This window comes from Zea mays, chromosome 9, assembly GCF_902167145.1.
Source record: "Zea mays cultivar B73 chromosome 9, Zm-B73-REFERENCE-NAM-5.0, whole genome shotgun sequence".
NCBI classification, from domain to species: domain Eukaryota; kingdom Viridiplantae; phylum Streptophyta; class Magnoliopsida; order Poales; family Poaceae; genus Zea; species Zea mays.
This window is the reverse complement of record NC_050104.1, coordinates 109497731-109520999: the sequence shown is the minus strand read 5'-3', so window position 1 is coordinate 109520999 and position 23269 is coordinate 109497731. Positions and strand designations below refer to the sequence as shown.

General features: G+C 45.8%; 1 protein-coding gene across 1 annotated transcript; it reads left to right on the top strand.

The window, feature by feature from the left end:
• The first annotated feature begins 18824 nt into the window (after positions 1-18824).
• On the top strand, positions 18825-20307 carry LOC103640162 (uncharacterized). The gene is made up of 5 exons (XM_035962839.1): positions 18825-18923; positions 19394-19456; positions 19545-19589; positions 19675-19929; positions 20014-20307. Exons 1-5 carry the CDS (start codon positions 18825-18827, stop codon positions 20080-20082), a joined length of 531 nt encoding a protein of 176 aa, XP_035818732.1. The 3' UTR covers positions 20083-20307.
• Positions 20308-23269: the final 2962 nt, after the last annotated feature.

The window sequence follows — 23269 nt, the reverse complement described above, 5'->3', positions numbered from 1 at the left end:
TACTAGTCCCATGAGGCTAGTAAACACATTTATACATCAGATGATTCCAGATCTGCTTAAACGAGACAAACCTATAAAGGTGGCGAACAACTTTAAGAGTTGGTCCACAACTCGGGACATATCATCAGAGTGGGGCTGAAGCAGCCCGATATACGCAGTGAAGCAAATCAGCGGTCCAACAGCCACAGGCAAGGTTGGGAACAGTCATAACTCTTACCCGATCTCCTTTTTCTGAAAAACAACAAATAAGCAAGGGTGAGTACAAACGTACTCAGCAGCCCACCTTCACCCGCGGAATGGGGAAATCAGATATAATGCATGGAATATATGGAGCTCAGGATATTTTGCAGAAACAACAATATTTTATGCAGGGTTGTTTTGAAAAAACATTTTGTATTTTTGCAAAGCGCATCCTCTCCAAAAGGGGCAGGAAGTTTTTCAATATTAGAACAAAATCCCCTGGACTAAACCATCCAGGTATCTCAGCAGTTTCCCACTGGTTTTCATTTTCAAAAACAGCTACCGGACTTCCCGTCCACCATAGCTCACGGCTCAACCGCCGAACCTTTTAAAAACCACTTTTCTCAAAACCATCTCTTCTTTTTTGGAAAACAAAACATTAATTGCCATACCATACCAGACTCGTCCATTCCTGTGGACACAGACTATTCGAATAGGTTTTCAAACTCTGCGCAGAGGTGTACACTTTACCCACTAGTCCGGCTCTGCAATCTCATGATCAATGAGACCTGAATCCGAATCTCTTTCTTTCCCCGCACGTCCTAACCTTAACAGTTATCCGGAAGGAGTCAGGCCACCACCATGTCCAAACCGGACAAAACTTTCCCCCTCCTTATCCTCCCGGTGCTCCCCAGCCTTCATAACCCTAGGGTTGGACCGTACGAGTTCAGATTGAGTGACTGCCCACACAGTCTCGAGTGGTTGTACTTATCATGAGTATAGGTAGTGAAAGATGACAAACCGGTCCTTATACGAGGGGACAATCCTTCTGCTCACGCCTAAACCAGCTGAGCCATCACCTTAGGCCCTCCCCTAAACCAGGGAGTCCCTGATCATCCCTACTCAAAGGTGATAAGGGTGAAAACCCTTCATCACACACATTTTGAAAAGAATTTTCTTTTGAAAACTCACACCTTTTCTCAAACCATTTGTAACAAATATATTAAGGATTGACTGCGGCAAGCGGCTTGAGTGGCCATAATAACTTGTCTCAAAATCATATCATGCATAAAATAACAGGCTGAGGGTTGTGGTTGAAAAACATAGGTAATTTATGCATCAAAGGGATCCAGTGAGCTTGCCGTGCTTATTCAGCGAAGGGGAAAGGAGAGCTCGTGGAACTGGCTTTTGGCTCCACCGCCTGGCGTAGACTTGCAGATCTGGCCTCCACGAGATGGCACGAACGCTCCGATGACTATGCAACATGAACAAGCAAACATACAAACCAGCAAGTATACCAACAAATATTTAGTATAGTGGTCAGAAAAGCGATATATGGATGGGTAGAGTCTTGAGTAGAATCTGTGTCATGTGGTGTTGTTATATTACTGGTGGTGGAGCGGAGGTGCTTACTAGGAGGGTGGACTGGAGGCGAAGCGACACTATGCGTGTAGCCGGCAGAGCAGAGTAACTGAGTGGATGGGGTGTTTGCCTTGGCTGAGGGTGTTGAGTGTGTGTGGAGAGGGAGAGGGTAGCTGGGTGTATTTATAGCTGGGTGTATGTGGTGTAGCACAGTGAAGTTCACTGTTGGTGAGAATAGTGACGAATGAATCGTCTGACTTAGTATGAACAGGAGAGTTATAGGCAGAATATGGGACAAGAGTATTTTGGGAGTTTTCTGGAATATGGAGCATGCTTAAGGGATGACATGGTTGGATAGGGAATAGTTTGATAAGAATTTAGAAACGAGAATTATTGGAATCTGAGTTTGGGAGCGTGGTTCGAAGGAATCTCAAAGTTAAGCATGCTCAACTTGGAGAAACCTGGGATGGGTGACCAGATGGGAAGTTCCCACTGGAAGAAAAATCACAGTCACCGGAGTTCGTATGACTGGAATATGGGTCTAGCTGGTCTTAGGTGGACTGGACAGCATGATGTATGAGTTGTTGAAATTTGGGGTGATCGGCTAATCGATGAATAGTAACGATGAATAGTGACGACGAAAAAGTTACTAGATATCATCGATGAGTAGTAACGATGATGAATAGTAACACTGAATAGTAACGATGGTGAATAGTGTCAGTGAATAGTAATGATGAATAGTAACAGTGAATAGTGATGGTGAATAGTCGTATGAACGAACGATGAACGATGAATATGAACTATGAACGAACGATGAACGATGAATAGGAACTATGAACGAACGGACGAACGATCGAATGATCGGACGAACGAACGATCGGAATTTCGGCAGCATAACGGCAGGACAAAGATTATCTGGAAGAACGATGAATAGGGACCATGAATGAACGATGAACGATGAATAGGAACTATGAACGAACGATGAACGATCGAATGATCGAACGATGAACGATCGAATGATCGAACGAACGAACGATCGGAATTTCGGCAGCATAACGACAGGACAAAGATTATTTGGATGAACAAACGGACGAACGATCGAGTGATCGGACGAACGAACGAACGATCGGAATTTCGGCAGCATAACGGCAGGACAAAGATTATCTGAAAGAACGATGAATAGGGACTATGAACGAACGATGAACGATGAATAGGAACTATGAACGAACGATGAACGATCGAATGATCGAACGAACGAATGATCGGAATTTCGGCAACATAACGGTAGGAAAAAGATTATTTGGACGAACGAACGGACGAACGATCGAACGATCAGACGAACGGACGAACAAACCATGAACGATCGGACGAACGATCGAACGATCAGACGAACGAACGAACAAACTAAGAACAGGGGACAAACGATCGAAGAACGATCGAACGATCCTTGTGCTAGTGTGTGCTTGTGTGGAACATGGAGTGTGTGGGGGGGGGAGAGAGTTGCCATGAAATGGCTTGGGGTGGGATGAGAGGAGGCCCTTGCCCCTCAATTTATAGCCATGGTGGGGGGATTAGGGGGAGGGATGAGAGAATTAGTGGGAGGATGAGAGGATTAGTGGGAGATTAGCATGTATTTGTCTTGTATAAGTGAGATTAGCTTGTAGAGCTCACCGTATGACACTGGAGGCATACGTATACGTATGGGCATGAGGAAAGTTATGAAGAAAATATTTGTGGGGACTTCAAAAATGATTCAGAAGGTATTTCTCAGGAAGAAAATACTTGGAGATATATTGGTGGAATATTTGGGCAATATTTCTGGAAAGAACTTGAAGGGGATTACTCGGGAAGTATCTAGGCAGTATTTCTGGAAAGAGTTTGAGGGTGATCACTGGGGAAATATTTGTAGAATATTTTGAGGAGGATTTTGGAGAGAATATAGACCACTATAATTTATTTGTTGATATTAACTTGCAAACAAACATTTTGAAATGAAATTTGAAATTCATTTTGAATTTAGAGGGAGTTTGAGAAAACTTCAAGATTTGAATTTTTGGGATGCTACAGTGGCTCACAGTGTGGTTCTCGGCGAGACCTTGTCCTCAGCGTGCGCGCCACGCGAGCGGGTCCTAGGGAGACGATGCGCGCACTTATAGGCCGAGGGATGCATGAGGACCAAGGCTCGCGTGGTTCAGTTGGAGGTCAAGTCCGCGCCGACCCCAGCAACCATGGTAATCGGGTGGTTGTTAGGAAGATTGAGCTAACAAAAAGGGTCAACGCGCCGGTCACAACGGAATGGGAGCGAGCGAGTGCGATGCGGGAGGGACTGCATGTGGGGCCCACGCGACAGTGAGACGGGCATCAACATGGACGCGCCTGGTGAGGGAGAGAAGCTGTCATGTGGGGCCATGCTGTCGGCGCGGGCGCGGCTGAGAGGTGATCACTACTAGAAAACCCCCCTTGTATGTACGTTTTAGTTGTAGCGCACACAAAAACGTCTCTACGGCGGTACATAAAGACGTTATTTGAAACAATTTTAAGAACGCATCAAAATGTTACGGTATTTGACACACTTTCAACGTGAAGAGATACCTAAACACAATTTTTAACACGCTATTAAAATCGTATTAGAATGACACGAATATAGACACGCTTTCAATCGTCAGTAACCTATAGACACGTTGCAAAACACGTATTAAAATCGTCTATAGAAACCTTAAGACGCTTTTTGATATGCAATTAAAAACGTATAAAAATGACATAGTTAGACATGCTTTCAATACGTGACTAACATGAAGATACGTCATAAAGCGCATCAAATAACCGTTCTTAGCCACATAGAGATGTTTTTTATGTGATAACGAAATATCTCTAGTTGATATGAAATTAGATACGCTTTTAACCGTTACTACTTGAAGACACATTTTAATGTGTATTAGCAATTTATCCTTAACCATGTAGAGATGTTTTTGGTGTAAAATTTAAAACATGTAACCTACCGAGGTATATTAGTCACCATAGTTGTTGTGTGGTATATCTTCCACTAGAGCTAACGTGGCATATATTATAGGAGCCTAAAACAATGTTAACATTAATTGTGTTTAGCTAGTGTATGTTGTATAGGTCTAATAAAGGCATAATAATAATAATAATAATAATAATAATAATAATAATAATAAATCAGAAAAAAAAATATGGTCATGCTCACTTGAAATGGGAAAAAGTATGGTCACTCACTCGATAATAATAAATAGAAAAAGCGCCTGATTTGGGCACACTCATAACCAGAAAACATCAAAGCTAAGAATAATTAAATAAGCCATGTTACAAGTCTCATGGATTGTAGTATTTAATCAAATAGGAAAATTTGTACACTAAACAACATTAACCCAACAAGTTGGCACCTCCTATCTAAAGTAACACATATTAGTTCATTCTGATTCAGTGCAAGTAAAAAAACCCACAATATTCTTCTATAGCATTAGATGACCAGAAAACCTAAGCCTTGTCTAACTTTCTTCATCGAGTTATACACCCATGTCAAAATTATCTCTTGGGCTAACTCTCACCACAGTGTTCCATGGTTCAGCTTTTGGGTTTTGGACATAAAAGACTTGCTGAATTTGTGATGAAAATACAAAAGGATCATCATCTAGTTTATCACCAGTGTGTATTTTCCGGGAAAAATTCACATGACTGTATCCGAACTCATCTTGTTTTACTCAACACGTTTATATCAATTTTTAATCAAGGAATGTTACATTATTGCTTAATCATTGCCTGTCTTTACAGAAATTATGTTCCACAAACTCTCGTTGTGCAAAAGAACAGAAGACTGCACACACATATGGGAGGAAAAGCCTTGCTAGATTAAAAAAAGAGATGGTGATAAATATTCATCCATATTTGTTAAATTTCACTATCATCTATCTGAGGATTGAAATGATAGCCAAATAACTCAATTATGCAGGAAACTAGAACTAAACGAAAGGTTCATAGGATAGAACTATGGGAGGCAGCTCATAAAAAGAAGAATGGTAGATACACAACAGAAAAGGCAGAGACACTGATGGTACGTACATTTTCTGGTATAAATGATTTATGCTTGATCTAAAAATCAGCTTATAGTTCCTTAACCTTCCTATATACTTGTTTCAATAGGCTGCATCTTATGGGGAATTTAAAAAAAGGCGAGGGAACAACGATGGTAATCGTCTTTCATCTAAAGATTACAATGAAGTGTTCAATGATATTGTTGCCAAGGATTTCAAAGCACGTGGGTACTATGATGATAAGTACTGGAGTCAAGTACAAGCTTTTCAAGGTTTACCGTTTGTTATTCAAACGGAGGAAGAAAGAATGTACCAAGAGAAAGTAAATGAAATTGACAATAAAATGGAATCCATGAGTGGTCTCATGAAGCATTGGCTTACTTTTATGTCAAAAAAGTATCCAGAAGATTTAACCCCAGAGATGAGAGAAGCTTTACAAAATGAAGTAAGCTTGCATTCAACCATGGCCCCCTCCCTCTCTAGAATAAGAGCATATTTTCAACAGTATGTTGGTTCAAATATTTCAGGGTGGTGATAGTTATGACCAATGTTGTAACGCCCTGAATTTGGGGGTAGAATTTTTTCTTCTTTTCTCTCACCAAATTCAGGCGTTACTCTTTCCTTTTTCCTTTTTCTTCTTGCTAAGCCTTGATCTTTTCCAAAAGTTATAGCGAGAATTAGCTCGACATCTTGTGTAAGCAAAACCTACAACTATTTTTGGTTGTTGCATCATGCTGGATTATGCACTCTTGTGTTTGTGGTTGAGTGAATTGGAGAATTAGGCATATAGAGAATATGGAAAATTAGAAAAAGAAAAGCCTTTTCTTTTTCTCTCTCCCCCCCTTCTCTCTTTTGGCCCAGCCGCCCCCCCCCCTTCCCCCTTCCCGCGTGGGCCCCGCGGCGGCCCAGCCGCCCCCTCCCCCCGCCGTGGGCCGTTCCGGCCGGCCCACCCCGCGCCCGCCCCCTCCCCTTTTTTTCTTTTTTCCCAAAATCCCCTCCCCGCGGGCCCCGCCCGTCATCCCCTCTCTCTCCCTCTCCCTAACCCTAACCGCCGCCGCCCTCTCCCTGCTCTAGCGCTGCCGCCGCCCCTCCCCGGCGCCGCCGCCGCGCCGTCCTCCCCCTCCGGTGAGGCTTCTTCCCCCCCTCCTCCCTCCTCTCCTCCCCCTCCCTCCTCCTTCGCTCCCGTCGGCGCCCTCCCCCGCGCCATGGGCGCGCTCGCCTGGCCCCGGCGAGCTCGGCCGCCCCCGGCGAGCTTGGCCCCGGCCCCGGCCGCCCCCGGCGAGCTCGGCCACCCCGCCCTCGCCTCAGCCGCTCCGCCGAGCCCCCGACCCCGACCTCGCCCGCGCCCGGCCGCCCCGCCCCCGCCCCCGCCCCCGGCCTCGCTGTCCCCGGCCTCGGCCCGCCAGCCCCGCCCGCGCCCGCCCCGGTGCTCGCCGGCCCCGTCCCTGGTCGCGCCGCCCCCGCCCCCGGCCGCGCCGCCTCTGTGCCCGGCCCGGCCGCCTCCCGGCGAGCTCGGCCGCCCCGTGCCCCGGCTCGGCCGCCCGTCCCGTGCCCCGGCTCGGTCGCCCGCCCCCACACCCGGCCTTGCCCGGCCGCGTCCTCGCTCGCCCGTGCTCGCTTGCCCCGCCGTGCCTTGCTCACGTCGTGACGGCCCTGGCGTGGCCTCGAGCTCGGCCCAGCGTGCCTATGGCGCGCGGCTTTGAGCTCGGCTAGCGCACGGCCCCGACGTGCGCACGGCTAGTTCGTGGCGTGTGCGTGTGGCCTCGCGCGCGCACGCGTAGTGCGCGTGCCTTGGCACGACCCGTCGTGTCCCCGTCTACCCCCAGACGCCCCGTCTACCCCCCCCCCCATACCCTATGCGCGCTAGTCCCGTTGTTCATATTAATAAGATATGAGTCTCAATTTGGAAATTGGTTACGTTAGTTAATTTGTATAGCTAATCGTCTAACTCATTCAATGTTAATCTACTAAAAGTGGTCAAGTTTACATTAGTGCATGTAGCTAATTCTTTTGTTAGAACCAATTGGAACTAGAGCACGTGACGTCTAGTTATTCATTTACCCGTAGTGCACCTCGAGCATAAGCCTTAACCCCTGCGAGACCTTCCCTCGTTTGTTTCTAACCAAGGTAAATTCATTATCGTATGTGATATTCTATGCATATTTACTTTATTTGTTCTCTTGTATGGTGTACTGTTTGTCTCCTAATTTGAATGGATGGATGTATGTATGCTTGCAATCGTATAGAGAACGATCCGGTTGAAGAGCCCGAGGAACTCGCAGGAGAAGCCCCTGAGCAGCAGTCGGTTGGTGGAGGCAAGTGTCCCTTGACCTATCTTTGTCCTATTCATTCTTTAATTCACCTCCCGCTTTACACATGTATACCTAAGGATTGCCTAGCTTTTGTTATCCATGTCCTTGTTTACCTATTTGGGTTGGATTATTATTGTTTAGCTTTATGCTATTGCTTAACTCTAATCAATGAACATGATTAGATTATCTATGATACGCTGTTTTCCCCTCTCTTATTATGATGTTATACTTGTGGTCTTCAAGGGGGCTCGAGCGGTTTCTCGAGTGCCTCTCCGTAAGGACCTGTTCTATGGATGACCGCCCGGGAAAACAGTGCAACCATGAGGGTAGAATGGGGTGCCCTTAGCTGAATAATTAGAGGATCCGGGGTGTAGATCACTTAGCCGTCGTGCCGTCAATGGGGCTCGGTGTATGCGGCTCGCTCTGCCAAGTTTGGGTTTGCCCTTTGGGGAGGAGTGTGGTGCATTTAGGAAACCTAACGGGTGGCTACAGCCCCGGGGAATCTTTGTAAAGGCTACGTAGTGATGCCCTGCTGGGTCACCTTGGTAGTGATCAATGGAGAGTCATGATCTCCGGGCAGAAAGGGAATCACGGCTTGTGGGTAAAGTGCACAACCTCTGCAGAGTGTTTGAAAACTGATATATCAGCCGTGCTCGCGGTTATGAGCGGCCCAGGGAGCTCCAGTGATTAGTGGTACTTGATCAGAGATACTTTGGTTTACGGGTGGCAATGAGATTGATGGTTCTGGTTATGACTATGGTGCTGGTAAGTGGTATTCTTCCCGTTTGGAAAGGGTACATCGGGCTAATAACTTGGGTTAATGCTAAAACCTGGCTTTCTATTAGTAAATAATAATCTGACCAACTAAAAGCAACTGCTTGACTTATCCCCACATAAAGCTAGTCCACTACAGCCAAACAGGATACTTGCTGAGTATGTTTATGTGTACTCACCCTTGCTCTACACACCAAACCCCCCCCCATCCCTAGGTTGTCAGCATTGCAACCACTGCTCAGGCGAAGATGAAGCTGTGGAAGGAGACTTCCAGGAGTTCCAAGACTATGACGAGTTCTAGGCGTGGGTTAGCGGCAACCCCCAGTCGGCTGCCTGTGAAGGCCGCGGTTATCTACGTTTCGTTTTCGCACTTTGATTTATTGTAAAGACTATATGGACGTCTCAGACGTATGATGTAATCGACTAGTATTTCCCTTTTAATACTATTTGAGCACTGTGTGATGATGTCCATGATATGTAACTGCTGTGTACGTGAATTGCTGATCCTGGCACGTACATGGTTCGCATTCGGTTTACCTTCAAAACCGGGTGTGACATAAGTGGTATCAAAGCCGTGCTGACTGTAGGACCGCTAACCTAGAATCGAATGGTCGTTCTAAGGACTATAGACCTCTGTCCCTGCCTTGACTTTGATATCCCTTCAAAAGTTGGTCATATCGACCAAACCTATGTTCTACTATATATTATACCTTGCTGAAAATTGTGTTTTATTCTAATCCTTCATTTATTTATGGTTCATTACTTGCTGGTCATATTGATTCTGTTCTCACTCTTTTGCTTGCGGTGTCTTTTGTAGATGGCTCGTCTTAGACACACTGCACAAAAGTCCGTCATCCCCTTCTTACCCTCCCGCCTTGCTGAGCGTCCGCTTCGCCGTCCCGTGGCCGGACAGTCCAGCCACTTGGAGAGACTGCACCACCGCCTGCATGAGGAGCAGGAACGTCGACGACAGGAGCAGCAGGGCTCTTCTTTCTCACTCCACCAGGAGATAGAGTTTGTGAGGAGCTGCTCCCCTGTGCTTCCCCTGGAGGCGCCCCCTGCACCACCACTGGGTGCCCCAGCTTCTGGAGTAGCTGCTGGAGGAGACCCAGATGACGGAGGTGGCGACGACAGCTCGAGCCACGACACCGACCTCTCTGCTGACTAGGAGCCGGAGGGATGGGTTGCTCGACCCATCACTCGTGACGCTGCTCGCGGGTGTCACTTCCACGATGCGCTCGACACCCTGCTACGTCAGGCACTTAACCGGCGTACTTGGTCCATCGAGTATCGATGTGTGGTCTACCAGCATAGTCGCGGGGTCTACCCGGACCGCTGGGAGGCGACCTGCTTGGTGCGCCGTCCGGAGAACAGTCTCCAGGGTGCGGAGGCCTGCTCAGAGCACTATTCTATCTCTGAGCGGGACTCAGCTGAGGCGGCCATGCAAGATGCTACACGGCGTGCGCTTTCGCACTACTGCTCGGTTCTCGGTGGGGTAGCTGACGGTCTCAATCTGAAGTATTACCCCCGCCGTCCATCTGGCAGCACAGGAGGCGTGATTGTCTCACCTGTCGGTGAGGGCAATCCTAGGTTGAGCAGCACAGTCAACCTAGCCGCCGTGCTAAACACGGAGCTGGACCATGCATTAGACGAGCTGAGTAGGGCTCGTGCTGAGATCGCCATGCTGCGGGCTGAGCGCGCGGAACGTCGTCACCTAGATGATGGTTCCCCCGCTCCCGTCGGGACTCAGCACCCGTACCGCTCACCTCGGCGTGGATACCAGTCTTATGGCAATCCCGACTGCAAGACCAAGATAAATCTAGAACCATAGATCGCTAGAGTTGGATCTTGTAATTAATACAAAATACATACATAGAAGCTACAGTCTTAGTGTTAGTCTCGCTCTTAGTTAGTCTTAGTTAGACAGGGTAGTTTGCTATATCCTGTGCATTTATGTTTGTCATGATGAACTATGTTTGGTTTGGATCTTTGTAATGACTGTCACCAGAGTGTGGGTATCCCCTGTATTTTGGTTTACCTGTTATATGTTAATGGAGTTAGCTATATAGTTGGGAAACCTTTTATTCCACTTTCCTCTTTATCTAAGAAGCTGTGTGGTCTGTGTTGGAGATCAGTGAAGATGCTCATCTGTTCAGTGCTGTTGAAGAATTCTATACTCTTTTCTTATGCTGCAAGATTTGCAAGATCAGTTCTGATGTGTGGTTGCATTCTGCAGATGTCAGAGAACAGGCGCAGAGGAGGAAGGCATGCTCAACAGGAGCAAGCCGCTCAGCAGGAGGAGGTGCCCCAACAACAGCACCTGCCGCCCCCGCCCCCGATGTCCATCGAGCAGATGTTTCTGATGCAGACTCAGGCAGTCCAAGCCATCGGTCAGACTTTGGCCGCCATTCAGCAGCAGCAGCAGGCCCCACCTCAGCCTCAGATGCCCAGAGACAAGCGTGCTGAATTCATGAGAGGTCATCCACCAACGTTTGCTCATTCTTCTGACCCCATGGATGCTGAAGACTGGCTACGCACTGTGGAGCGGGAGTTGCATACTGCTCAGTGTGATGATAGGGAGAAAGTCTTGTATGGTCCCCGTCTGTTGAGAGGAGCAGCTCAGTCATGGTGGGAGTCTTACCTCGCCACCCATGCCCACCCCGACACCATCACCTGGGAAGAGTTCAGAGGAAGCTTTCGTCAGTACCATGTTTCGGTAGGTCTGATGACAGTGAAGAAGGAGGAGTTCCTGGCTCTCAAGCAAGGGCCATTGTCTGTCAGTGAGTACCGGGACAGGTTTCTGCAGTTGTCTCGCTATGCTCCTGAAGATGTCAACACCGACGCTAAGCGACAGTACCGTTTCCTGAGAGGCTTGGTTGACCCTCTGCACTATCAGCTGATGAATCATACCTTCCCGACATTCCAGCACCTGATTGACAGAGCAATCATGATGGAGAGGAAGCGTAAGGAGATGGAGGATCGTAAGCGTAAGATCAGTGGACCCCAGCCTGGAAGTAGCAATCGTCCTCGTTTCTCAGGCAATCAACCTCAGCAGTTCAGGCAGAACCAGCGTCCACCTTAGCAGCATCAGCAGTTCCAGAGGCAGTATCCTCAGCATCAGTACCAGAACCGTCAGAACAATCAGTCAGGAGGTCAATTTCAGAGGCAGAATCAGCAGGCACCTCGTCTTCCTGCCCCAGCAACCCAGCAGAACAGTCAGGCAGCACCAGCTCAGGTTGGAAACAGAGCATGTTTCCACTGTGGAGAGCAAGGCCACTGGGTGATGCAATGTCCGAAGAAGGCAGCCCAGCAGCAGTTAGGCCCCAATGCCCCTGCAAAGCAGAATGTGCCTCAGCCTGGAGCAGGCAATCGCTCTCAGCCGCGCTACAATCATGGGAGACTGAACCACTTGGAGGCTGAAGCAGTTCAGGAGACCCCTGTCATGATAGTAGGTATGTTCCCAGTCGACTCTCATATTGCAGAAGTGTTATTTGATACTGGAGCAACGCATTCTTTCATTACTGCATCATGGGTAGAAGCACATAATCTTCCAATTACTACCATGTCAACCCCCATTCAAATTGACTCAGTCGGTGGTAGAATTCGAGCTGATAGCATTTGTTTGAATGTAAGTGTGGAAATAAGGGGGATAGCGTTTCCCGCCAACCTTATAGTAATGGGTACTCAGGGAATAGATGTCATCCTAGGGATGAATTGGCTAGATAAGTATCAGGCAGTTATCAGTTGTGATAAGAGGACAATCAAGTTGGTGTCTCCACTAGGAGAGGAAGTGGTGACCGAGTTAGTCCCGCCTGAGCCAAAGAAAGGAAGTTGTTATCAGATGGCCGTTGATAGCAGTGAAGCAGACCCAATCGAGAGTATCAAGGTTGTGTCCGAATTCCCAGATGTGTTTCCAAAGGACTTACCGGGTATGCCACCAGAGCGGAAAGTTGAGTTTGCCATAGAGCTTCTTCCTGGAACCTCCCCTATCTTTAAGAGAGCTTACAGAATATCTGGACCAGAGTTGGTTGAGCTTAAGAAGCAGATTGATGAGCTATCAGAGAAAGGTTACATTCGGCCAAGCACCTCGCCTTCGGCCGCTCCTGTCTTGTTTGTGGAAAAGAAAGATGGCACCAAAAGGATGTGTATCGATTATCGAGCTTTGAATGAAGTCACGATCAAGAACAAGTACCCCTTGCCCAGAATAGAAGATCTGTTCGACCAGTTGAGAGGAGCTAGTGTGTTCTCCAAGATTGGTCTGAGGTCAGGTTATCATCAGCTCAGGATCCGACCTTCGGACATTCCGAAGACGGCATTCATTACCAAGTATGGTTTGTATGAGTTCACTGTGATGTCTTTTGGTTTGACCAATGCACCAGCGTTCTTCATGAACTTGATGAATAGTGTATTCATGGACTATCTCGATAAGTTTGTGGTGGTATTCATTGATGACATTCTGATTTATTCTCAAAGCGAAGAAGAGCACGCAGATCATTTGAAGATGGTATTGCAGAGATTGCTAGAGCACCAGTTGTATGCAAAGTTGAGCAAATGTGAATTTTGGATCAGTGAAGTCCTGTTCTTGGGTCACATAATCAACAAAGAAGGATTGGCTGTGGATCCGAAGAAAGTGGCAGACATTCTGAACTGGAAAGCGCCAACAGATACTCGAGGAATCAAGAGTTTCATTGGAATGGCCGGATATTATCGGCGATTCATTGAAGGGTTTTCGAAGATTGCGAAACCAATGACAGCGTTGCTAGGCAACAAGGTTGAGTTCAAGTGGACCCAGAAATGTCAAGAGGCCTTTGAAGCGCTGAAAGAGAAGTTGACAACAGCGCCTGTCCTAGTCTTGCCTGATGTGCACAAGCCCTTCTCGGTGTATTGGGATGCTTGTTACACAGGTTTGGGATGTGTGTTGATGCAAGAGGGAAGAGTTGTGGCTTACTCGTCCCGACAGTTGAAGGTTCATGAGAAGAATTACCCAATCCATGATCTAGAGTTGGCAGCAGTGGTTCACGCACTAAAGACATGGAGGCACTACCTGTATGGACAGAAATGTGATGTTTACACAGACCACAAGAGTCTGAAGTACATATTCACTCAATCAGAGTTGAACATGAGGCAGCGAAGATGGTTAGAGCTGATCAAAGACTATGAGTTGGAGATCCACTACCATCCAGGCAAAGCAAACGTAGTGGCAGATGCTTTGAGCAGGAAGAGTCAAGTCAATCTGATGGTCGCTCGTCCAATGCCTTACGAGTTGGCCAAAGAGTTCGACAAGTTGAGTCTCGAATTTCTGAACAATTCACGAGGAGTCACAGTTGAGTTGGAACCTACCTTGGAGCGGGAAATCAAAGAAGCACAGAAGAATGATGAGAAGATCAGTGAGATCCGGCGACGGATTCTAGACGGCAGAGGCAAAGATTTTCAGGAAGATGCAGAAGGTGTGATATGGTTCAAAGACCGCTTGTGTGTTCCCAATGTCCAATCCATTCGGGAGTTGATTCTCAAGGAAGTTCATGAGACAGCCTATTCGATTCACCCTGGCAGTGAGAAGATGTATCAGGATCTGAAGAAGAAATTTTGGTGGTACGGAATGAAGAGGGAAATCGCAGAGCATGTGGCTATGTGCGATAGTTGTCGAAGAATTAAGGCAGAGCACCAGAGACCAGCTGGATTGTTGCAACCATTGCAGATCCCTCAGTGGAAATGGGATGAAATCGGTATGGATTTCATAGTCGGATTGCCTCGCACTCGAGCCAGCTACGATTCTATTTGGGAAGTAGTGGACCGCTTGACCAAGTCAGCCCACTTCATACCTGTCAAGACCAACTACAGCAGTGCAGTATTGGCAGAGTTGTACATGTCTTGGATCGTTTGTCTTCATGGTGTGCCAAAGAAGATAGTGTCAGACAGAGGAACGCAATTCACCTCTCATTTCTGGCAGCAGTTGCATGAAGCCTTGGGCACGCATCTGAATTTTAGTTCAGCTTATCACCCGCAGACAGATGGTCAGACCGAAAGGACCAATCAAATTCTTGAAGACATGTTGAGAGCCTGTGCGTTGCAAGATCAGTCCAGATGGGATAAGAGATTGCCTTATGCAGAGTTTTCCTATAACAACAGTTACCAGGCCAGTTTGAAGATGTCACCATTTCAGGCGCTCTATGGGAGGAGTTGTAGAACTCCGTTGCAATGGGATCAGCCTGGAGAGAAGCAAGTGTTTGGGCCAGACATTCTACTTGAAGCTGAAGAGAACATCAAGATGGTCCGAGAGAATCTGAAGATAGCGCAATCGAGGCAGCGAAGCTATGCAGACACAAGAAGAAGAGAGCTGAGTTTCGAAGTCGGAGACTTTGTCTATCTGAAAGTGTCACCGATCAGAGGAGTTAGAAGGTTCGGAGTCAAAGGCAAGCTACCACCCCGCTACATTGGTCCGTACCAAATTCTCTCAAGGCGTGGAGAAGTGGCCTATCAGCTCAGTCTGCCAGAGAATTTGTCCGCTGTGCATGATGTCTTTCATGTGTCTCAGTTGAAGAAGTGCTTGCGTGTGCCAGAAGAGCAGTTGCCAGTGGAAGGTCTCGAAGTCTAGGAGGACTTGACCTACGTTGAGAAGCCAATGCAAATCCTTGAGGTTGCAGACGGAGTCACCCGAAGGAAGACCAACAGAATGTGCAAAGTTAGATGGAATCACCATACAGAGGAAGAAGCAACCTGGGAGCGTGAAGATGATCTGATGGCTAAATACCCTGAGCTCTTTGCTAGCCAACCCTGAATCTCGAGGGCGAGATTCTTTTAAGGGGGATAGGTTTGTAACGCCCTGAATTTGGGGGTAGAATTTTTTCTTCTTTTCTCTCACCAAATTCAGGCGTTACTCTTTCCTTTTTCCTTTTTCTTCTCGCTAAGCCTTGATCTTTTCCAAAAGTTATAGCGAGAATTAGCTCGACATCTTGTGTAAGCAAAACCTACAACTATTTTTGGTTGTTGCATCATGCCGGATTATGCACTCTTGTGTTTGTGGTTGAGTGATTGGAGAATTAGGCATATAGAGAATATGGAAAATTAGAAAAAGAAAAGCCTTTTCTTTTTCTCTCTCCCCCCTTCTCTCTTTTGGCCCAGCCCCCCCCCCCCCTTCCCCCTTCCCGCGTGGGCCCCGCGGCGGCCCAGCCGCCCCCTCCCCCCGCCATGGGCCGTTTCGGCCGGCCCACCCCGCGCCCGCCCCCTTCCCCCCCCCTTTGGGCCCAGCCGGCCCAACCGCCCCCTCCCCTTTTTTTCTTTTTTCCAAAAATCCCCTCCCCGCGGGCCCCGCCCGTCATCCCCTCTCTCTCTCTCCCTCTCCCTAACCCTAACCGCCGCCGCCCTCTCCCTGCCCTAGCGCCGCCGCCGCCCCTCCCTGGCGCCGCCGCCACGCCGTCCTCCCCCTCCGGTGAGGCTTCTTTCCCCCCCCCCTCCTCCCTCCTCTACTCCCTCACCCTCCTCCTTCCCTCCCGTCGGCGCCCTCCCCCGCGCCATGGGCGCGCTCGCCCGGCCCAGGCGAGCTCGGCCGCCCCCGGCTCGGCCGCCCCGCCCTCGCCTCGGCCGCTCCGGCGAGCCCCCGATCCCGGCCTCGCCCCGCGCCCGGCCGCCCCATCCCCGGCCTCGGCCCGCTAGCCCCACCCGCGCCGCCCGCGGCCTCGGCTCGCCAGCCCCGGCCGCGCCCGCCCCGGTGCTCGCCGGCCCCGTCCGCCGTCCCCGGCCGCGCTGCCTCCGTGCCCGGCCCGCCCGCCTCCCGGCGAGCTCGGCCGCCCCGTGCCCCGGCTCGGCCGCCCTTCCCGCGCCCCGGCTCGGCCGCCCGGCCTCGCCCGGCCGCGTCCTCGCTCGCCCGTGCTCGCTTGCCCCGGCCGCGTCCTCGCTCGCCCGTGCTCGCTTGCCCCGGCGTGCTTGCCCGCTCGCCCCGCCGTGCCTTGCTCGCGTCGTGACGGCCCCGGCGTGGCCTCGATCTCGGCCCAGCGTGCCTATGGCGCGCGGCTTTGTGCTCGGCTAGCGCACGGCCCCGACGTGCGCACGGCTAGTTCGTGGCGTGTGCGTGCGGCCTCGCGCGCGCGCTCGCGTAGTGCGCGTGCCTTGCCACGACCCGTCGTGTCCCCGTCTACCCCCAGACGCCCCGTCTACCCCCCCCCCCCGTACCCTATGCGCGCTAATCCCGTTGTTCATATTAATAAGATACGAGTCTCAATATGGAAATTGGTTACGTTAGTTAATTTGTATAGCTAATCGTCTAACTCATTCAATGTTAATCTACTAAAAGTGGTCACATTTACATTAGTGCATGTAGCTAATTCTTTTGTTAGAACCAATTGGAACTAGAGCACGTGACGTCTAGTTATTCGTTTACCTGTAGTGCACCTCGAGCATAAGCCTTAACCCCTGCGAGACCTTCCCTCGTTTCTTTCTAACCAAGGTAAATTCATTATCGTATGTGATATTCTATGCATATTTACTTTATTTGTTCTCTTGTATGGTGTACTGTTTGTCTCCTAATTTGAATGGATGGATGTATGTATGCTTGCAATCGCATAGAGAACGATCCGGTTGAAGAGCCCGAGGAACTCGCAGGAGAAGCCCCTGAGCAGCAGTCGGTTGGTGGAGGCAAGTGTCCCTTGACCTATCTTTGTCCTATTCATTCTTTAATTCACCTCCCGCTTTACACATGTATACCTAAGGATTGCCTAGCTTTTGTTATCCATGTCCTTGTTTACCTATTTGGGTTGGATTATTATTGTTTAGCTTTATGCTATTGCTTAACTCAAATCAATGAACATGATGAGATTATCTATGATACGCTGTTTTCCCCTCTCTTATTATGATGTTATACTTGTGGTCTTTAAGGGGGCTCGAGCGGTTTCTCGAGTGCCTCTCTGTAAGGACCTGTTCTATGGATGACCGCCCAGGAAAACAGTGCAACCATGAGGGTGGAATGGGGTGCCCTTAGCTGAATAATTAGAGGATCCGGGGTGTAGATCACTTAGCCGTCGTGCCGTCAATGGGGCTCGGTGTATGCGGCTCGCTCTGCCAAGTTTGGGTTCGCCCCTTGGGGAGGAGTGCGGTGCATTTAGGAAACCTAACGGGTGGCTACAGCCCCGAGGAATCTTTGTAAAGGCTACGTAGTGATGCCCTGCTGGGTCACCTTGGTAGTGATCAATGGAGAGTCATGATCTCCGGGCAGAAAGGGAATCACGGCTTGTGGGTAAAGTGCACAACCTCTGCAGAGTGTTTGAAAACTGAAATATCAGCCGTGCTCGCGGTTATGAGCGGCCAAGGGAGCTCCAGTGATTAGTGGTACTTGATCAGAGATACTTTGGTTTACAGGTGGCAATGAGACTGATGGTTTTGGTTATGACTATGGTGCTGGTAAGTGGTATTCTTTCCGTTTGGAAAGGGTACATCGGGCTAATAACTTGGGTTAATGCTAAAACCTGGCTTTCTATTAGTAAATAATAATCTGACCAACTAAAAGCAACTGCTTGACTTATCCCCACATAAAGCTAGTCCACTACAGCCAAACAGGATACTTGCTGAGTATGTTGATGTGTACTCACCCTTGCTCTACACACCAACCCCCCCCCCATCCCCAAGTTGTCAGCATTGCAACCACTGCTCAGGCGAAGATGAAGCTGTGGAAGGAGACTTCCAGGAGTTCCAAGACTACGACGAGTTCTAGGCGTGGGTTAGCGGCAACCCCCAGTCGGCTGCCTGTGAAGGCCGCGGTTATCTACGTTTCGTTTTCGCACTTTGATTTATTGTAAGGACTATATGGACGTCTCAGACGTATGATGTAATCGACTATTATTTCCCTTTTAATACTATTTGAGCAATGTGTGATGATGTCCATGATATGTAACTGCTGTGTACGTGAATTGCTGATCCTGGCACGTACATGGTTCGCATTCGGTTTACCTTCAAAATCGGGTGTGACAAATGCACTGAAGATGACAAATCTGAAAATTATGCTGCCAAAGATACGAGTAGCATCCAAGAAGATTCAAATGCTGACGTGATCTCTCGAACAAATGAAGTGCATGTATACTTCGTTATTTCAATTATTAAATATCATTAGCTACTATATAATAATATTCAAGCTCTTGCTAATGGCTTGTAGAACATGGTTCATGTCGAGCAGCAGCAACAACAATCTGTCCATAGAAGTCTTGGACGAACTCAAGTCCATACATCTACACCACATGAGCAAACACCTTCAAAGGTATGTTAGAAAGGCCTACTCAATTACCAATGCACATGTATCTTGTATTTTTTTTGTATTTTGTTACCTGCTTCAAAGTTGTTATTTTGCAAATTTGAATACTTGTAGTTGGATATAGATTGTTCTTGCATAATAGAAGAGATATAAAGGATTTTCATGTGAGATAAATTTGCAAAGTTTCTTTTCACCTATTGATTTATTGCTCTTTGATTCTGTGTAGTTTTTTAAGAAGAAGTACTGAAGTAGCATGTACTCTGCTTTCATTCAGTTGTTAATCTATCTCATTTAGCCTATATAAACTTAAGTGAAAAGCATTAAAAACTCCCTTTTAGTTTAGTTGCCTAATTAATTAGCTTTCTTTTGCAACTCTAGGGTTTAGTAATTGGTTCATGTTCGTCTACATTCCCTGTTAAAATCTAATATTTATAATTTTATTTTTCTATAATAATTGAGTGAAACTATGCCTGTAGGAGGCACAACTTGATGGCAATGTAGTCACAGATTTGCTAAGTGATCCTATATTGCACAACATGGTATGTCTAAGCTAATTGTATTATTGTTTCAATTAAAATATAAAGCATAATTTGATTAAGTGATGCTATGTTTTGATGTTTATTATAGAGAACTCGAAGGGTTCAAGCTGCCAGCATGGGCATATCAGAATCAGTATGTGGTTTTATTTGCCTTATTTCTTTCCAATTATGACGTTGTTTTACCAAAAGATCATATGTTCATGTTTTGTAATTTGTAGAGACAAAAGCAAGTCTACCTTATTTCACTGATAAACAAAGGCAGAGTTGTGGCCAAAGGGAAGTTAGTGACTACAGATAGCCAAAGAGAAATATTAGGAGCAAAGCTTGGACCAGAATATTGTGGGGTTCTTGTTGAAGGCCTTGAAAATGTTGAACTTGGCAATATTATAGATGAGGAGGTACCTAGACCATCTAATCAGATTCGTACACTAATTGATGCTATTGGCTATGTTATTCCTTGGCCAATTACACATGTAAGTTTCTTTTTTATTTGAAATAGTGCATGTGTCCCCATAACAACTTCAAATTGAGTTACTGATCTAACACATGCTTCATAGGTGAAGCAAGCTAGAAGCTCATCTTGTACCCACAACAAGTTGGTACCTGCAGCACGTGGACAAAGCTAGATGGCGTGGACAAAGCTAGATGGGAAGCCTAGTATAATTGCAAAGTGAATCAATTAGATTCTAGTAGTTACTAAAATTTTTAAGTGATATTTGTATGATATTGCCACTTTGGCTTTGCTTCTTTGTGAACACAATTGGCAGTTACTGAACATGTTTGCTATCGAGTTAGTTAGCTTCTTGATATTTTGCCAAGGCCAAAAGCAATATTATTGAGGGTTTATAATTTGATTTTTTTAACATTCATCTCGATGCACATTTATATATATAAATATATAAATGAAAACATCTTTTTTGGCACGTAATAAAGTGTTACAGTATAACGTGTCTATATTATTACAAACAAATATAGATGTATGTACAAAATCGTTTCTACAGGTCTTAATACACACTTTGACGTTACTATATAACGTATTGATATGCGTAGGCACACAATACAAATGTGGTTATAGTATTGTTTCTACTTTTGTTAACACACGTTTTGACATTACTATAAAATGTGTCACTCGCCAGTTCAGCTGACACGTCACCTTTCCACATCACCTGCCACATCATTTTTCCACATCACCTGCCATGTCACCTATCCACATCACCTGCCATGTCATCATTCGTGTCACCTACTATATCGTCTCTATACTCCTTAATGCGCAATAAAGCATCACTATAAAACGTGACTATAGTAATACACATGAATTATGAATGTATCTATAATATCGTATCTATATTTTTTCACACATAATGAAACGATACTATATGACGTAACAACAATAATAGACACATGTTATATGCGCATCTATAAAAGCATATCAATGTGTCTAAACATGCATCTAACGTGTCTATGAAACGTCTATTCATCTAATATATATGCTTAAGATAATCGTTTCTACAAAGTCTGATACGGTCCATACGAAGACGCTTCTAACACGTTTTTGGAAAGCGTGCGTACATTCATATAGAGACGAATTAAAGCGTGCCTATCGTCCAAAAAAGCATAGCTACAAGGGGGGTTTTCTAGTAGTGGATGCTGGCCACGGTAGCTGACCCGGCAGGCCCACATTTTGGTGAGATGAAAGCAGGGTCGGTGGGGGAAGTGGACTGGCGCGGGATGCGATTGTTGTTGGGCCGTTTGACCAGTGAAAGAAGAAGTGGGCCAGAATCTGTTTTGCTAATTTCTTTCCTTTATTTTTTTTTCTAATTTCTGTTCTTTCTTAATTCTGATTCAGAAGGTTCAAAACTCAAACATAATGCTCATTCAACACTCAATTATGATGCAATAATTATATATTTATTTATTTACTTTATTTGTTCGATATATGTTTGAAATATGAAATACACTCATATTGTTTCTTTTTTAGGAAAATAGCATTTTAAATATGGGGTAAGAATTAAAAGTTACTTCAAAAATAAATATCTATTATCTATTTATTTTGACAGAAGGTATTGTACACTTTTATTTAAGGGTTTTCTTGATTGTTTTAAGAGTATGTATAATTTATGAGGAGAACAAATCAATGGAGTATTTCTATTATTTATTTTCTGAATTTCAATTTTATGTGCTAAATTTTAAAAAGTCTAGTCTAGATTTGAGTCATCTAAATTTAATATTCATTTAAATAAATGCCTATAGTATATTATTTAATGAAATGAATAATCATTTAGTTGGACAGAAAACCTTTCTATTACTTCTTTTCTAAATTAATTCTTGGTTTCGAAATTTAGTCCTCAAAATTCAAAGCTTAGGTGTAATTTGTGATATCTGAATTTACTATTTTATTTCTTTATTTATTTATTTTATTATTTTTCCCTTATATAAGTTTTGGGATTTACACTCAATCGCTCACAAAGACTTAGGATCCACTCCTTCTCTCGACCAGCTTGTACCCCCTACTACGAGCACCTAGGTGCAAGATAATATAAGTCTCATCCCCCTTGCTGGAAGTAGGGCCTTCTATTGCCTGAATCAGGATAAATTTTGTGGCTTCTTGGATCACCCATCTGGACCGGGACACGTAGCACAAATTCACTCGTTGGTTAGGACCCTCGAGTCAAAACATCGACATATGAGTTTGAACTTCTCATGGCTTCTTCATAAGTAGTGGGATCTCCTTCACAGTCATTATCCTCACTAACATATATCTCACAATATATTGTATCTTCACTAGCATATACTTCATAATAGTTAGAGATTGCAGATCTTCTCACTCTTTGACACCTTCAAAGTACATAATTCTCATCATTTTGAGGGTTCTGAGGTTGTTCTAATGGTTGATCATCAAGCACAACTTCATGCTCTAGTTCTAAAGGTTCCTATTTAACTAACATCATAGGCTAATACACCACATAGGCTGATGTGACTTGTTCATTAATTGTCATGCTTCATGATTCAACATTCATAATAGGACTTTCATTAACATTTGGAGAAAACTGGTGGTGATCCCAGCAGGCATCGAGAAATATGGTTCTTGAATCATCAGAATTAGGGCATATACCCTATTTTTCTCATGGTTTATTTCTTGGGTATCATGCTCCCCTTCATCATCTCGTTCTCTAAGAATACTACATATCTTGTTTTTTACAAACTTATCATGTTTTCCTAGGTAGTAAAAATCTAAATCCTTTTGACTTTTTAGGGAAGTCAATAATACTACAACTTATTGTCCTTTCATCTACTGGCATATCAAGAATGTTCGAGAACCCTTTCCGCATTATGGCCTGACGTTGTCTGTCATTAATATGTGAATGCTTGCAATTACATCTTGTGGGTTGCACCTGACATTGAGCCTCTGGTATAAAATATAGAAACAAAAACAATTGTGTTATAACCAAAATTTCTAATCAGAAGCTTAAGCATATGATATTGATGGATGAGTATGCATAAAACAAAATAACATTTCACAAGACATATCTTGTTGAAAAAAATATTCAACACTACATCCAGTCGCAACAATTTATGAAAATCAAAAGTAGTTGCAACCAACGCTGTAATCGTAAGTGGTAATCATATATATTCCATACTACACCTGATTACGTAAAATAATTATGAATTGTTATATTAGCTGTATTTATAATTGGTGGGCAAAATAATATTAAAGTACATAAGAATAACAAACTAAATCCATAACTAACCTGTTGGGGGAGATCCTCCACTTTTGTCCTCTTTGTCACGACCTTTCTGAGAACTCTTGTATGG